At 34.2% G+C, this 19,302-nt stretch overlaps 1 protein-coding gene across 1 annotated transcript in view; it reads right to left on the bottom strand.

Annotated features, from left to right (window-relative positions):
* The window catches only part of LOC110021729 (structural maintenance of chromosomes protein 4), a 99,780-nt gene that overhangs the window by 57,550 nt on the left and 22,928 nt on the right, over positions 1-19,302 (bottom strand). The window contains 5 exon segments of the mRNA XM_020720341.1: positions 1,605-1,763; positions 3,825-3,958; positions 11,979-12,168; positions 12,239-12,391; positions 12,988-13,118. Coding sequence (XP_020576000.1) covers positions 1,605-1,763; positions 3,825-3,958; positions 11,979-12,168; positions 12,239-12,391; positions 12,988-13,118 — 767 coding nt within the window.

Raw genomic sequence — 19,302 nt, 5'->3', positions numbered from 1 at the left:
CCTGCTGATGTTCCTTTCACCTTCTGCAATATGCTAGCTCAAGGCACCATAATCTCATGCTCCGCTAGGCTATCCATTACCTCAGAGTCTTTATATTCTAGAGTAGCGATTGTTACTTCAGATAGAATCTCTATCTTGGGGTTAACTGGATTTGGCGGTGTCACTTCTTTGTTCGCTGAAAAATGAGAATCCCCTCTGAAGTCTATATCTTCTTCCCAATCACTGTTCATCTCTTCGATTGGTAGCTGAAACTCCTTGTTTATGTCCTCACCGCCTTCAGTATATGTGGTATCTTTTCCCAACCTTTTCATCACACCCTGCTCAGTGAAGTAGATCACACCCCTGGTTGTGCATTGTGCTTTCACATTTTCAAACTTGTGGCACTTGCAACATTTTTTGGTTGTGAAAAACTTGTGGATTGGTTTTATTGTCGCAAGGGGGGTGGTTTGGTGATACAGTCTCTCCACTTCATAAGCTAGTCTGCAACTTTTGACAGTAGAAAATTGATAAAAATTGACGCTGTATTTCCCGCCACATCTTCACATATTCTCGTCCCCCCCATCAACCTTTCAGATCACGATCGAGGGTAGCCACCTACTGGATTTCCTCTTCAATATCCATAAACCTCGATTGAAGACGGCAGAGCTTTCATTGTATCTCGGCCTGGATAGGCTCGGGCAGGTATCTTATCAGTGGCATGGCTAAGGTTTTAGGGTTGAGAGGTGAAAGAGAATGTAGGAGACGTTGACGGTGCAAAAAAATAATTTGGTGTTGTTGGTTTTGAAAATTAGTAAAGAAAAAATTAAGTTTAGGTCAAATTTTTGCCGAAGATTTGAGAATTGGGAAAGAAAAAATTTTGTGGGGATGGCTTGGGAAGGGGCGGATGCTAGGTAATACTAAGAGAGGACTAGAGTTGGACTAGCTCGATACTAAATGATATCAAAGCAAAAGCCCAAACCACAATAAAAATGGAAATAGAAATATGATTGTTGAAATTTTAATAGGTTACAAAAAGACTCTTAAAAAAATAATAATAATAAACGACAGACAAAACAATTCTAGTACAATAATGTCATACATGTTTGATGGTCATGGATACATCACAATTTTTGTGATACATCACATTATGAATATATAATCTGGCGTATATAAACCTCCTTGTTAGCTCGAACAGTCCATAATTTTCAGAAAAATAACATTCCAAATCAAACTTCATGGATTTCAAATGTTACCAAAACCTAAGCAATTAAAAAATTATAATACTTCACAATGCATTCAACCGGATGACAGAAAAAAAGAGTCAGTGACAAAACCCCAAAACATGACCAGTAAGTAAAAAAACCCCACCCGCATTGGAATATTTTTCTCAAATCCAAGCTAACATCAAAGCTCTCGTTTTGGTTTCAATTTTGTTTTCCATAAAGTGAGAGGAGTACAATGGGAATCCTTCTCTGTTAATGATTTTCAAACTCCACAAGCTTTCAAAAGAACTCATGATAGCATGAATTCAAATTTAAAGCCCACTATTTTCTTTTGCTACAAGAATGAATTTCGCAAACAAAACACTTCGGATAAATGCCACAAATATTACACAAAAACCAAACCTGATCAAGGTCATTCGCCACGATTGTGTTTCCCAGGGCGGCAAAAAAGGCCAGCTTCAACCGATTGTCCTTGACTACAATGAGATCAAAAAGGCGCGGAACTCCTTCGGGTGTTCTAATTTTCTGCTGAAGTTTATGTGCGTATCCTGTTTGTTTTTCCTGCATTAGAAAGAACATGGCAGTACTAGAAATAAGAAATATATGTCAAGTGACTTTTACTATGCCAATGCATAATAAGAAATATCCGTTATTGTGATTCATTGTTCCATAAAACAGATATTAAGCATACAATCATGAAACATTCTAGTATAAAAAAGCATATGGCAAAAAAAATCATACTGTACATCCTATGATACTGTTTAAGGTAAAAATAAACTTTATTTAGGAAAGAACCACCTTATTCAACATTAATGAAATGCTTATCATACTTTTCTTTATGTTCATTTGCTCTACATTTTTTGTACAAAACCTATGTTTTATCAACGAGCCGTACATGTGAAAAAGGAGATTATTTGACTCATTTCAAGGACTTGCCTCTAGTGATATTCAGCTGGGACTGCTCATATTTTATATAAAAAGAGAGCTAGAAGTAGTATATTCAGATCCATAATTAGTTGTCCTCTGTAGACTATATGAATGTTTTTGTAATGATTCTAATAAAGATCCGAAATACAATGTCACAGCATTTCCTTATCAACTACTTCCCTATTCAATCTCATAGCATTGCAGTCTACATTTCTTCATATCAACGTCTAAATCCCTCAAATTCTCAAGATGGTATCAAAGTAGAAATCTTATTTCTGAAAACAGTTTTTTTAGATTTTTTTTTTCCAAGGACATATCAAAACTCTATTTGTTTTCCTCTCAATTGAAATTTGTGAGTCTTGGACACTGAGTAGTTCCAGAACAAATTTCAATAAGAAAGATGCAAGTTAACCCCTTCAACATGCTAGTTGGCAACGTTTGCACCCATGCAAAAAATAATTAACTACCCTTATGGGTTAGATTGGAAAAGGTTAATGAGATAATCGTACTAAAAAGGTCCGATTTAGAAGAAGCTCCTGCGACAAGGGTATTATATAAAAAGCTAAATTATAAAAATTGATTAAAAAAATATAAATAAATAATAACTACTTTATTTTATCAGCAAAAAGTTACATGTCCTACATTAAAGTTTATAATAAGAAATACTTAGTATTGAATTGCAAAGCTTCACATGCACATATTAAGTTCTAATTCTTAAAGTACTATATTCTAGAAATGTTCTTATCCACTAAGACTAAGTTGTTTCTCACACAATAATTGATATACATTTTTCATGAAAATCTTTCATAAATTAAATAGACGAAAGAAAAGAGAGTTTGCAACCAAACTATATTAGCTAAAGATAAATAATGTACTAAATTTTTGTATCAATTCTTTTTTTTTTCAAGAAAACATGTTGTAATAAATAAAAATTAATGTATTCTATAAAAAAATTATGAATAAAAATTTGCAACTTGTTGGCTCTGTTAAGGTTGGAAGATTTTATGTTTGTAAGATTTTTTAGTATTATATAAAGAGATAATCTATGTATAATTGTTTGTTCTCATCAAAGTAAGCCAAGCTTTCGGATCAGATTGTGACAATTATACAGGTAAAACGATATGACCCGAACCTGAACCCACACACAACTAATTGAGTCATACACAAAACAACTATCTTAATGGTTAAATGGTTTATTGAATTTCCTTATGTCAATACAAAGGAGTTAACCTGAATATGACCTATTGAGACAAAGGAGGGCTTACAAACAGTTAGAAAGAAGATGCCTTTAGACTCTAAACTTAAACAAGTTTTTGTAGACTGATTTGGCATTTTTCAGGTTAACATGAACACAACTAGAATATTGAACAGCGTGACATCTTAAATTGAAATAAAAAATAAAATAAAAATAAAAATAAAAAACCCTCTATATTATTCAGGTCAAACCGAACCTGAATTTGTTTTGTCAGGATTGTGTCCAATTGTCATGTCTGAACATTTATTGACACCTCTATTCAAGATAAAAACAAGTGACTAATATCTTGTCTATAATATAAGAATATCTAAGCTTCATCATAATAAATTTTTAGCATCTATTTATCCAATACGTCCTACAAAAAATCTACATGCAACATCGAAAAAATTAAAAGACAAAAACTGCAGGCATGAAGGACTGCTAAGCCAAGGAAAGCTTACCAATATCATAAAAGTAGCAATGCCAAGATTCTTCTTCCTCAATAACTCAACGCATGCTTGAGCAGCATCTGTCGTTTCAACCACGATATAATCAAGTGCAGAGCATGCTGTCGATATTGCAATATCATACTTTGCTGCCAAAATGACGTACATGGTGTAAACTAATTAATATTGAAGAGGGAATGATATGAACTAAGACAAAAAACCAGATAATTAATCATACTTTTCATCTGGTTCAGTAATAAGTCATTCAAACAACTATCTGGAGATTGAATGATCAAAGTCATTGCTGCACATATTTAATCAAAAACAGACTACTAGGCATGGTAAAGAAAGGGGACTGGGGCTGAGCATAAGCATTTTAAGACAATAAAAAGTGCTTTAAAAACATAATGCTTAACATGTTCATACATACTCTGTAAAGTAAATGGTAAAAAGTTCAAGTTCAAGATTCTTCGATTCAAAATTGGTTACGTAAATTAAGATGAGTCTCACCAAAACACATTTTGATTTACACCTATAAGAAAAACTACATAAAGTTGTTGATTTCCAGACATCCCCACATGCCCCTCCTACACAAACGGATTAACTAGTTGTCCGTCAAACTTTGATATGAAACAGTATATTAAAGAAAAAAATTAAAAATAAATAAATTACTGAAAAAATTGCAGAGTTCTTAATCTCACTAGAATATTGCGACCAAAATTAAAATAAAGAAGAAGAGAAAGAAAACATCATATAGACATTTAGATCTTTTCCTTCCTATAAAGTAGTAAACACACTGAACAAATAAAAAATAGTGATTTTTTTAAAATGCCAACTCATTCTACTTGAAGAAGCAGTTTCAAATTTTGAATCTCTCGTGATCACTTTATCATTTCTTTGCCCCCTAAGTAGCATTATTTGTCAGCAAAGGGACTACTGAGGGACCATTTGGGATGACTTTTATATATATATATATATATATATATATATATGTAGGCATGCATGTATGTATGTATATGCATGCATGCATGTATGTATGTATGCATACGGTCTGTTGGTTGGCATCCACGGTATAAGACTACTAAGTTCAGGGGTTCGAATCCCCTTGGCACAGTTGATCTTAAGGAAGTGGTACTCCAATTGTTAGGCACATTAAGGTCGGTTAGAGGCTCGTATAGTAGCCTCTGGTACATGTCTATATATATATACATATATATATACATGTCTATATATATATACATATATATACATGTCTATATATATATATATATATATGTCTATATATATATAGAAAAGCACAAGGGCAAAAAAATTATTATGGAAAAGATACAGAAATGTTGCATGACATGACCTAACAAGCCTAATTCAAACAAAAGAACACACACAAAACTCAAAAAAAGCAAAGATACATGAAGGAAAAAAAAGAAAACCACAAAAGGGTACAAAAGTGCAAGGGACGTCCCACTTTAGTTCTTCTGCCTCTAGTTCTCGGAAGTGAGCCGACTAACAAATTAGTAAGATGAGTATCATTGTCCGTAGTAACCAAAGTATCATCCATCAGATTCATAAGCTTAAGTAGATTTTCATTTTTTTTCCTCTTCCTTCTGAATGTGTAGACAGGTCATTCCTCATCTGATGATTGACTCATTTGATCTGTAGATTTCAAATATCTCATGCTAAATAAAAATAGATGAAAAGTTTCATAATACATATTCCAACATGCTTGCAAGAGGAGCTAAAATTATCTCAAAGTCATGTTTCAACCTTCCTATTCACAGTAATAGGAATATGCCACGATTTCATCTCAAGCAAATAGAGAAAAGAAGAACACTTATGTCATGTTATATTTCCACCATTCTAAGCAAGTAATCAAATTTAACTCCTGAAACATGCTCACCTTTTTATCCTACACATACTCTTAAGGTAAATATCTCAAAATACATGAAAGTGAATTAAACTAGCATGCTGTACCATCCAACAGAGCCATGCTCGGTGGCTCGGCTGAGAGGAAACCGAAAGGAAGCAAGGCACCGAAAAGGGGAGAGAAGAGATACCTTTCTAATGCAAATGTAGAAGCGCCGCACTGCAAAAATAGTTTCAAGGAGATGCTCCCACAGAAATCTTCCTTCTAAAATCTTCCAATAGCAAAGATCCCCACTTCCCCTCTCCTTAGGAATTTTTCAACAACCACAAAACCCAAAAGAAACTGTATTTATAGGCAGAAAAGAGAAGGGGAAAGAATGAAACCATCCAACCTCTCCCCGATACTCTAATCGGGTCAAAGAAGAAAAGAGAGCGCCTTCCCTGCCTACAGCAGCCGAGCCAACTGCGGGCCCAAGGGGCGAGCCGAGTGGCAGGGGGAGAAGCATCGGGAAGAAATGAAGGTTGCCACTCAAACATTCCAGGGAGCAAGCTCATCAGAGTCAACCTACCAAGAAAGGAAAATCGCAGCTCATAGAGGCAGGCGCAGCTTCGATAAGGAGACTCTCGAGCAGAAAAGTGTCGGGAAAAGACGAATGAGAGGTCAACTCTCCCTCGCGTGGAGGAGAAGGGGCTCAAAGGGGCTCGAAGGGGCTCGGTCGGCTCGAGATCGAGAAAGGGGAAAGTGGGACACGCGAACGGGAGAGGGAAATGGAGGCAGGGCTCGGGTGCGTGAGTTTAGGGATTTATGGCTTTAAAAGGAAAAAAAAAGGATTCATTTTTTTTATTAATATATATATATATACACACACACATATTAAAACCCATGCAATTTATTCGCGCGCAGTGCCTTAGCAAAATGGGTGTCCTCCCTAAGCAAAATCAACATTCCGGACGCGTCAGTGCAGTCCGTTTTGTCATCCAGGGTCGCTCGAACTACATTGTCGACAATCGGGTCAAAAACACGTCAAAATTCAAATTTCATAACATTTCAACATGCGATCGATCGTATCCAAAATCTATTCAAGTCTTTGACAGATAATGGTGCAAGCGATGCGAATTGTAGTGGTCGGACGTGTCGACTCTCTGAATTGCAAAGTTTGTGCGCGGGAGTGCGAATTGTGCAAAAGGTCACCCTAAGGCTTAAAGATCCTATCGAGACTCCTTTTGGGTTCCCTCATGTTGGTTTCACCCTTCTAAGTGCTAGAAGTCGATACCACACACGCAAAACTCCAAAAGGGTACAGAAGTAGGTTAAATTTCTAAGATGAGGCGGGTCTCATTTCTAAAGTTCTAGGATAGTCAAAGGGAGATTCCTAAGGCTAGATCCTAAACCCTAAGAGAAAGACTAGACCTCACTAAAAATGAGGTCAACAACGAATGAGCAAAAAATGGAAATTTAGGTGTGTCTGAGGTGTGGACACCCGAAAGGCAGTTGCATACAATCTGTCTGAAGTCATCCTCAAAGGTAAGTGCGGCCTCCAGAGAAGAAAGCAGCCCTGCTCAATGAGAGGAAAAAGCTTCGACAGGCGCAGAGAAGCCGCAGAAATCGCGAGAGGGAGCCATAAAGCGAGGAAAGACGTGAGACAAGTCGCAGAGTGAGGAGACGGGCCGCAGAGCGAAGATGCGAGGAGACGCGTCTCAGAGCCGGAAGCGAGGAAGACGAACAGAAACGAGCGCGCCAAGCCGTAACGTCTCAAAGTCGGGAAGACGAACGGAATCGAGCACGAAGACGAGCGAAGTCGTAATTGTTGCTAGGGTTAGCCATCGGGCGAAACCCTAACAGAGCCGAGTGGGAAGGAAGAAGACGCCCTCATATTATGTATGTATGTATGTATGTATGTATATATATATATATATATATATATATATATATATATATTTAAAAAAAAGATACAACATGTTGTATCAGTGGGCCCAAAAAAGGCACCCAACCATACTGTACAACACACACAACATTTCAAAAATAGAAAGATACATATAATTACGGACGCCCTAATTTAGTATTGCCTCTACCTCTGGTTCTCGGAAGTGAGTCAACTAACAAATTGGTGATGCGTGTACCATTACCCAAAGTAACCAAAGTATCATTCATTAGATTCCTAAGCTCAAGTAGGTCTCCATTCTTCTTCTTCCTCCTATATATATTGTATTTTGATTTAAATTAAAATAAGTTTGATTGAGATAGTTATTTTTAAAAATACTCCAACTATTTTTTAGGTGTTTTAAGTACTTCTAGAAACAAGTTGATTTTCTTTTAAAAACAAAAGATTAAAACATAAAAAAATTATACCAACCAGACACACTTTCAAAAATAAATAACTGAAAGGGAACAAAAAAGATGCCAAATGAGCCCTAAATAAAAACCAAAGGAGGAAGAGTGCTTCCAAATTTTCAAAGCAACAACTTATGAAGGAGCAAAGAAAGGAGAACAGCGCCAACGCCTTCTTTTGCAAACAATATGAAGGCATCTTGTGCAATCAGTATGCACCATTGAATTCAACAAAAATCTAGACATTTATAACTCTCTACTCTGACATGCCATCAAATTAATAGGATCCTCCAAACTATCTCAACATTATGTTTTGCCACAACAATGTGCATTGCCGCCTACTGCATTCAACAACTCATGTATCACTTGTCAAACTTTATAAAAGCAATCTACAACTTTCATAATTGAGGCAATTAGCCGTCTCTATTTCTCACAAAATTTGTACACGATAACAATCTACCTACATTCTCCAATCATGATTGCAAAATTAGCTTATCCCCCCCAAACTATCTCAACATTATGTTTTGCCACAACAATGTGCATTGCCGCCTACTGCATTCAACAACTCATGTATCACTTGTCAAACTTTATAAAAGCAATCTACAACTTTCATAATTGAGGCAATTAGCCGTCTCTATTTCTCACAAAATTTGTACACGATAACAATCTACCTACATTCTCCAATCATGATTGCAAAATTAGCTTATCCCCCCCAAACTATCTCAACATTATGTTTTGCCACAACAATGTGCATTGCCGCCTACTGCATTCAACAACTCATGTATCACTTATCAAACTTTATAAAAGCAATCTACAACTTTCATAATTGAGGCAATTAGCCGTCTCTATTTCTCATAATCCCCACATTGTTGAGAAAAAAGCCCCACCCCCCCCCCCCCCCCCCCTCATTCATTCCCTAATTTAGCATCAATAAACTAAGAAGATTGAAAACTCTCGAATAAACAAGTGTGGTAAGTCATGTGTTTGTCATTTATCAAAAATGTCGGCTTCATTTTAATATAACTTCAAGCATAACTGGAACGATGAAAACATTATCAAACATGCCCAAATTTATGATAAGCCATGAGAAACAAATAAGACATTTCTAACAATCAAAAAATAATGAAAGATAATCAAATATCAATGGATTTCGGTTAATATAACTTCAATGATGAAGTTCATACCCTAAAATAGTTATCATCACTTCCTGAGAAACATGATAATCTATAAGGGGGATCAACAGCTCCTATGGTTTTGTAAAAATAAAATTCAATAATGTTTAAAACAAATATAAATAAAGAACATACATAAATGATAAATTGCACTAAATCTTAATAAATAAATAAATAACTACACAAAGGAGATGCAATATAGGCATATCTAAATTAAAATAAGTCAAAACCACAATTAAAGAAAAAGCATGTATAAAGGTGATTATGATGAATTGACAAAGAAGACCACAACCTAGGCGGACATGCTGATAGAATTGTTGGCTCGGTTGTGGCCTACACACCACCCCCTCTCTCTCTCTCTCTAACAAAATCATGTATGCCCCTAGGAATTAAGGTTAATTTAGCTTGCTCGATATAATATGTTTTGAAACATGCAAGATACTCTGAAACTTTATTTTATACAATTTCAAGTTTATTCTCTATTTTCTCTCAAATTGGAGACGAGCATCATCTTCTCTTCCAAGTGGTGTGATTGTAGATTGACCAAGAACATAGGTGGATTCTCGTCAATGTCCATGTTCCTCCAACCTAGCCATTGGCCCCTCTTTCCTCACTACTTCTCTTCCAACAGCACCCTAACTCTTTTTCACTCCAAGCACATCCGTCTTAAGAATTCTTCCCGTCCATTCAGATCTACTAATTATCACAAACCCTTTGTTGATCCTTCTACACAATCTAAAAACTCTAAATCTACATCATTTGGTATCAAAGTCATAAAAATCCTAAATCCACAAAACATAATCAAAATTCCAAATCCTAAATCCACAAAACATAATTCACCTACCTACACATTGACTAACACTCCGCCCCAAACCCAACACTGACACCTTTCAGCCAACAAAAATAAACCCAATCCTCACCTTGGGTAAAATCCTAGTTTAGATGAAGCAACTATCATTGTTAAGAAAAAATGTTAAAAGAGGTGTTCTAGTACTTACCATTAAGAATATGCCACGACAAACCATTCACACTATAGGCTCACTGACAGTGAAAAGAGACAATATGGTGAAATCACAACTGGCCATAACGTTGACAACCAAGACGGAGAAGACAAAAAAAATCCATTCCACCAAGAAGCCTCGAGTGTAGAAAAATCAATGCCTCGTTGATTTGGAATTGAGAATAAAAAAAGATAGAATAATTTTGGGGTAAAAATTGATATTCCAGATTTTGATGGTCATATGGACTCTAGCGCATTCATTTAGTGGCTCCACACATTGGAACGAATCATTAAATACAAAGACATTCCACCAGATAAAAGGGTTAATTTGCCATAGCTAAAATAAAAAAAAACACCTCTCTATGGTGGCGGAATCTAAAGTGCATGCCCAACCTAATAGGACAAGTAAAATCACTATTTGGTCCAAAAAGATGATGGAGATGCAGAATAAATTTCTTCAAGCAAACTATAGACACGATTTTTTGAAACTTCACAATCAATAGTAAAAAGAATTATTTGCAGAGGAGCATTCAGCTAAATTTAAATAACTCATGTTGAAATGTGAGTTAATAGAGCCAAAAGAAAATAAAGTAGCCCAATATCATGGAGGTTTGAGACTAGCACTATTAGTGGGTGCATGCATCATTGAACTTCCACTTGACACCTATCCTAATGATAAATGGCTCGTTTTGTCGTGACCTTTTCTTGGATTCTCAATAATTCTATCACTCTGTCCCCACAGGGCTAGAGAGCCCACTACTATCTCGGTTGTGCTACCGGAGGCTCTGGGGAAGTTGGAATAGGAGAGCACTCATCTTGGGATGGGCTTACTATTTAGATACTTTCAGCAGTTATCCACTCCACACTTAGCTACCCAGCATTTACCGTAGGCAAGATAATAGGTACACTAGAGGTGCATCCTTCCCGGTCCTCTAGTACTAAGGAAAGGTCCTCTCAATGCTCCAACGCCCGCACCGGATATGAGCTGATGTGTTTCATGACATTCTGAACCCAGCTCACATACCGCATTAATGGGCGAACAGCCCAACCCATAGACCTTAGCCATAAATACGATGTGAAATCATTCTCATGTATATCTATCATTTTGTTAGGCCAAACATAGCAATTTAACAATAGAACATATCATTATAACCACAAGAGCACATATTTATTCATTAAAGATGATAAGCGCATCGTAACATGCATGTTTTTAAAGAGATAAGAAAAACAACTTTTTAAATTCATGTTTCTTTCATTAAAAAAAATGCCTTCAACTACTCGTTAAACAAACTTTTATGAAAGGAGCAAGCCATAGGGGTCTTAGACATGGTTGGAATTTGCAACTTTTTTCCCAGCAAAAAAAAAAAAAACATTATATTTTGAATCCCACAAACTCCCCTCTCTTATGATGGCTGTGATTACAATGAATTCTCTACCAATTAATGCCACAAGTTCCCTTCCACATCTATGAACAAAAGTATCAAGCCCTCTCTACATCCTTAGGACTTTTTAACTCCTTTGCCAACTTTCTACTTTCCTCTCACCAAAATCTATTTCTCGACTTTTCCCATATCATATAGGAGTTTCCAAGGAAGAAAAAAAAGATACGATAAGCAAGAAAAAGAAAATGATTACAAAGGATGTTCTTCGTTATAAATCTCAGTGAAATTATAGAATTTAACGTGACGCCTAGCAGAGACCTCTAGAGATGAAACAAAAATAAAAGAAAAAAAGGAACCCAAAAAAGGCCAAACGGCTCCTTGGATGAAAATAAAAACCCTTCAAGCGCTATTAGAAAGAACTCACAATCAATTGCACCAAGATCTCCAAGTCGACCATAAATTCCATCTATTTCCTTCGATTTCTTAGCTCGCAATACTTCTTTCAAAACAGAACCCTGACTCTGCTCTGACTGCAACGTTGACTCAAATTCTGCAACTTTCTGCCTAGCTGTACTCTCGAGCGGAATAAGTGAATCTTGTTTCAAAATGCATTCCTGTTGAAAAGGTCAAAATGAGTGACATACAGTACAATTTCTCAGAATAATATAAGGATAGGTGGCCTGCCTGTTCAAATTTCCGGGCTTCTGATGCTTCAAGTTTATTTTTCTCTATTTTTGCTTGAAGCTCAACTATATATTCATTCTTCGCGTGTAATTTATTCTCTATATCATGTAATTGTTGTTGAGCCTCCTCGTAAGCTGCCCGATTAGCAGCATGCTGAAGAAAGATTAGATTTCTCGATGAGCCATACACGAAATTTTGATGCAAACATTCACAACCAAAGAAACAGCCAAATTTTTGTCAGGCTAGGAGGAATTTGGAAACAAACATGCATACGAATCAGTAACCACTTCTGTAATATATATATATATATATATATATAATACAAGTAAAATTTTGAGGATAAAAACTATCCTTAACAAGAGTTAAAAAAGAGGAGATTTTATATACATACCACACAATCCTTATCTATTTACATATCTACCATCCAAAATTTGATATTTTCTTTTACAACATATTGACGTCATAAAACTATGCATGAAAACGTGTATTTCACTTCTAGAAATGTAGTAATGGTGTTATTTTTTATTCAATTTTAAAGATTTGAGTGGTATGCATGTATGAATTTAAGTGCTAGTTATTTAAATACATAAAAATTGTGTGGTATGTACGTAAATGCCACAAAAAATAGAATTTGTTAATATATTAATTTACAATAAAATGGGATATGATCAATAAATGAGCATAAAAAGTGAATATCTAGATTATACATTCGTAATAAAATTTAAAAAAAAAAAATATAACTAAGTAACCTTTTCATTCAACAGCTTGTTCTCAGAACGAGCAACATCAAGTTTTCCTTTATGTTCTATCAGTTTGCTTTCCCAAGGTTCTAGTTCTGCACGAACTTTATTGAGCTCGGAAAAATACTTCTCTGTTTCAACTGCATCAAACAAAAAGCAAGACCAACGAGTGGCAACAAGGCAAGAAAATCAAATCAGCAGGCCAACAACCAAAATAATAGGAATAAGGGAGACGTGCGTGATGGCCCTTCCCGCATGACTAACACAAGCCAAAAAAGTGCAAGCTCTTAAGAAGAGAAATGACAATTCATTGATTCAGTAGGTTTAATAATACAGGGCACCCAATGAAAGAGCTCTATTAAGATTTAGACAAAAATTTTCCAACATTTTAAAATTTTGATTCACGATGTATGTATAGAGTGACTGTTACCATCATCATCAACAGCAAAATAAAGTGACTGTTCATCATCAACAACAAAATCATCAATATAATCCCAACAAGTTGGGTCGACCTCCATTTAATCAATGCTGAGTGCATCATTAGTAATAAACTCAATTTTGTACAAATCTTTTGACGCGCCGGTTGTCAAATTACCCTTAGTGTATCCTATAATTGCTAGTCTAAAAGTACGTAAACAATGATCACAAAATCATAATATTTCAATAATAACTAATATAATTTATATATTGAAACAATGACAGATTTAGCTACATGAGAGGCATAGAAATAGTATACCTAAGGTAGATCAAATAAGATTTAGGCTTATTACGTAGCTTTAAGTTAGAAAGCATGTATAATGCATCAATAAATACACGAGGCAGGGATATATATATATATATATATATATATATATTGAAAGCCCCAAAAAGACTAATATATTAAATAGAAAAAAAAATACAGATACAATGTGTGGGAGGGCCCAAGCATGATACTCTGTCAACACAAAAAACCACAAAAGATTTCAAAACTAGAAAAAACAGAAAATACATTAGATACTAAAATAAAAAGTCTTACAGTATCGAAATACCTTGTATCAGGTACCCAATTTGATCTTGTCTCTGTCTCTCGTTTTAGGGAAGGAGGAAGCTAATAAGTTGGTAAGATGATTGTCATTGTCAGTAGTACAATGTATCATCCAATATGATATGATCCCGAGTTGGAGTCGGCCTCCATTCTTCTTCTTCCTCCTGGAATAGACCTTTCATTCCTCATTCGAAGAATCAGTCTGATGGAGTGGTAGAGCTGAGGCAGAAGGAATACTAACCGTAGTACCCACAATAGGTTCTAGTATATGTGAAGTATGAGTTGTCTCTACATCGGAAACTTCCTGAAGAAGTGGAGCTACGAGGCTCCCCTGATTATCAGTCTGAACATTATCATTAGTAGGTAATAGTCCATCAGTATTGTTTTCTATGGGATTTGAAAGTGTCAGCATCACATCACTCGCAGTAACAGTAACGGCAAGGGCAAGAGAATCAGACACCAAAATCTGTCATGTGATAGTTTTCTCTCCAGGTGGTACAGATATATCCTTAGAACCATTCTTATTCACTTGATAGAGTCCCCAAATATGACACTAATAGAGAAGAGAATGTGATAATGAAAAAAATCCAGTTTAAAACTAAGCAGACTAAACTATACCGGTATAGTAGAAGATTCATGATTGGGTCAAAATCAGAAAACCACATGAGTAACTTCATTGGTTTACCAGCAATGTTAAAATATTTTTTGGAGAAAATATGAGTGATATAATATATATATATATATATATATATATATATATAAATAATTTAAAAATGACATTTACTTATGCATAAATTAAATAAACATGAATTACAAAAAGGAAAAGATCCTGACGATATAAATATTAAAAAATAATAGTAGTTAAGGATTTAAAAAATATGAATGATTATCAGATGATTCATATATAAAGTAGGCAAAGAAAAAGTTAAAAAAATAACAAAATTTATTAAGTACAATAAAAATAATAATTAAAATTTTAATTTAAAAGAGTAATATGATCATCAATAATTTTTAAAATTTTTCATACAAAAATAAAAATCGGTTATTTAGCACAGCATAACTCAGCAAAATCTAACATTTTATTATATATTTTGTAACATTTTAGAAAATTTAAATGTAATTTGGTCTGAAATTTTTTATTATTTTTTAATTGAGCACGTGACAGCTCTGTCTGACACATGTTGAACACTGCACTTCTATGTGTACATAAGTGTATGTGCACCATAGGAAAGCAAGCTTGAAAAAGACTGGATTTTTTTAATTTCCATCATCTAATTGGATGTGGATAAAAATTAATATGAATTTTCGAATCTACAAACATTTTCAAATCCCTTAAAAGTGAGGTTTTCATGTTCATAATACAACAACAACAAAGCCTTAATCCCACTACGTGGGGTCGGTTACATGAATATTTTTTTCTCCATTGCGTCCTATTTAGTGTCATATTTTCATTTAGTTCTAATAAATTAAGATCATTTTTTATACAATAAACCTAACTCTTCCTAGGTCTATTTCCTAGGTCTATCTCTTCCTAGGTCTATCTCTGTTTTTCTTAACATAAGTTGAATCTAAAACATCTACTCTCCTAATCGGATCATCAGATGGTCGACGCTTAATGTGTTCAAACCATCTAAAACGATTTTCACTATTTTTTTCCGTCACATAAGCTCCACCAACCCTATCATGGATATATTCATTTCGCATTTTATATTCATTTCGCATTTTCGCATTTTGTCTCAAAGTGTAAAGTCACTCATCCACCTAATCATTCTCATCTCGGCAACACTTAACTTAGCATTATGCCTCTCTTTTGAAGGCCAACATTCAGCGCCATAAAGCATTGCAGGCCTCACCACCGTCTTATAAAATTTTCCTTTCAGTCTAAGCGATACATTTTTATCAAACAATAGGCCTGAAGCATTCCTCCACTTCAACCAACCAACTTGAATACTACTATTAACATCTTCATCTATATCACCATTGCTTCGAACAACAGACCAGAGACATCTAAATTGTTTACACCTTTTAATAATTTGATCACCCAAAGTTACACTTCTGTCACTAGAGCTACTACTACTAAAATTACATTTCTATGTATTCAGTTTTAATTCTAATCAAATCAAGGCCTTTAGACTCCAAAGTAGACCTCCATAATTCAAGTTTTTTCCTGGATTTTTTCTCTCATCTTATCCACGAGAAGGATATCATCAGCAAAAAGCACACACCAATGTACATCCTCCTGTAAATGTCCAATAAGACCATCCATAACTAAAGAAAAAGATATGACCTTAAAGTCGATCCCTGATGTAATTCAACAGAAATAGAAAAATATTTGGTCAATCCTCCTTCAGTTCGACCACAAGTAACAGCTCTAGTATACATATCTTTAATAACTTGAATATAAGTCATATCAAAGTCTTTCTTCTCAAGAACTCTCCAAAGGATATCTCTTTGAACCTTATCATAAGCTTTTTCTAAATTAAAAAAAAAATCGAATGTAAATTCTCCTTATTATCTCTAAACATCTCCATCAAACTTTTCAATAAATGTATAGCTTCCATAGCAGACCTGCCCGGCACAAATCCCAATTGATTATGAGAAATCTTTGTAATATGTCTTAACTGATGTTCAATTACTCTCTCTCATAATTTTAAAGTATGACACATTATTTAATTCCTCTATAATTTGTACACTCTTGTGCGTCCCCTTTATTCTTAAAAATGGAGACCAAAATACTCTTCCTCCACTCCTCAGGCATCTTTTTAGTTTTTAAAATAATATTAAAGAGTTTAGTAAGCCAAGAAACTCCCAAATCTCCTAAACAATTTCATACTTCAATTTAGATATCATCAGGTCATACAGACTTTCCACCCTTGGTTTTTTTTAAAGCATCCTCAACTTCTTTTTTCACAACGCGACGGTAAAAATGAAATGTTTTATTAATATTAACAAAATTAAGATCACTAAGGTTGATCGTATTTTCAGTTCATTAAATAATTTATCAAAATAACTCACCCACCTAGATTGAATATTTTTGTTAAGAAAAGCACTTTTGATTTTCATCTTTAATACACTTTACTTGAGTTAAATCTTTATTTTTATTTTTGTTTGTTTGGGTAGTTTAGACATATATTTTTCACGCTCCTTAGTATCTAATCTATTATAAAGATCATTAAAAGCTGAATTTTTAGCGTGTCACATATTGTTTTTTTAGACTCATTGCGGGTCATTTGATATTTTTCTCAGTTCTCTAAGTTTTTACATTTAAACCAATTTTTACAATTTAACTAAGTTTTTACATTTAAACCAATTTTTACAACATAACTTCTTATATTTTATCTTTTCTTGTACATTATTATTCCACCACCAACTATTTTTATTTGAAGAAATTTTTTCTTTTGATTCTCTAAGTACATCTTTTGCAACTTGTTTAATAGTGTGTGTTACTTTATTCCACTTAGCATTCGCTTCATCATGAACATCCCAAATTTTGAAATCTTAAATTTTATTCATAAAGATATTTTTATTTGTGTTTTTTAGGTTCCCCCATCTAATTCTACGATAATGAGTCTTAATATTATTTATTTTACAACTCTTCATCTTAAATCAAGAACTAATAAACAATGTTCGATACTTAAATCCTCACATGGAATGACCTTACAATATTTACAATCTCGACGATCTCTTCTGTTCATAAGAAAATAATTAATTTGTCTTTTATTAAATTCATTCTTATAAGTAATAAGAAATTCATCTCTTTTCCTGAATAAAGTATTAATAATAACAAAATCATACGCTAAAACAAAATCTAAAATAGTTTTACGTTCTTCATTAGTCACTCTAAAACCGTAGCCACCATGAATATTTCTAAAATCTTCTACCACTCTACCGACATGTTCATTTAAATCTCCTCCAATAAAAATTCTTTCTTCAAGATGTATCATTTGTATTAACTCTTCTAAGTCATTCAAGAATTTATCTTTAGACCTTATATCTAAACATACTTGAGAAGCATAAGCACTTATAATATTAAAAATCTTAGTATCAATGATAATCTTAAATGCTAAAATTTTATCTCCAACTCTATTATATTTTTACAACATTATCTTTCAAACTCTTATCTATAATTACACCTATATCATTTCTAGTGCGACTCTTACCAGAATACCAAAGTTTAAAACCTAAGTTATCAATCTCCTTAGTCTTTTCACCAACCCATTTAGTTTCTTGAATACATAAGATATTAATTTTTCTATGAATCAATCAACTAATTCATAATATCAACTAATTCCATTAATTTACTATTGAGAGTACATATATTCCAAGATCCTATCCTAATATTAATTTTATTAGTTTTATGGACTAACTTCTTTACTTACATTCGTCCATAATGTGAGAATTTTTTCTTATTTGACACTACACTCGGGCGCCGTGTAGCGCCCCCCTTGCACACTTTGTACTCAGGCTATACAGCGCGTCGCTTCCAGGGGACGCGCTAGCACTTACACAAAGATCAAAAGAATTCATGTCATGATTTCTTTCAACAAGTTTTATGCTGGTTGTCAACTACCTCACGCAACCCTTCACTTTTCACATCCTAGCTTGGGACCGGGAACAGCAGTGTTTTTCATGTTCAAAATGAGTGAAAAAATGGGAAACTTTATCTTCATAAAGCATGATTTTAATTTAAAAAACAGCCAAATGGCCCTCTAGTTGTTTGGACATGTACAACAAAATGTAGAGGACGTACCAATACAAAGATTAGTGTGTCATTTAGAAGGATTTAGATGATGAACCAAAGTTACATGGTTGTGTGAAACATTATGTAAAATAAATTTAGTGCAAGGAATTAAGGAGAGTCAAAATCCAAATTCTTGGCGTCAAGAGAAATTATAATGATCATGATAATGCTGAACCACAAAAGAATTTATGATGGCTTGAAATCATTGACCATACTCATGCTGTTTTTTTTGTTTCTAAAGGAGTTAGATGAGAAGTTCATGCCCCTACATTATAAGACACAAAAAAACCTGAAGCGCCTTGAATTACCATGAATCAAAAACTAAATTGGTCAATGGGTTGAAAGGAAATTAACGTACTAAAATGCCAAAGGGAGCCTAAACAGAGTATAAACATAACAAGATCATAAAGTGCAAACATAATAACCAACGTTATCGGAGATGAAGGCATTAAATTCCAAAAGTCAAACATGGGAAAAACAGTCAAACCAAACCATATCAAAGATAAAATGACTGGTAAAAATATAATAAAAAAAGGACAATAATGGTCAAACATACAGG

The sequence above is a fragment of the Phalaenopsis equestris genome, unplaced genomic scaffold, assembly GCF_001263595.1.
Source record: "Phalaenopsis equestris unplaced genomic scaffold, ASM126359v1 Scaffold000140, whole genome shotgun sequence".
Taxonomy (NCBI): domain Eukaryota; kingdom Viridiplantae; phylum Streptophyta; class Magnoliopsida; order Asparagales; family Orchidaceae; genus Phalaenopsis; species Phalaenopsis equestris.
This window is presented reverse-complemented; position numbering and strand designations above follow the sequence as displayed.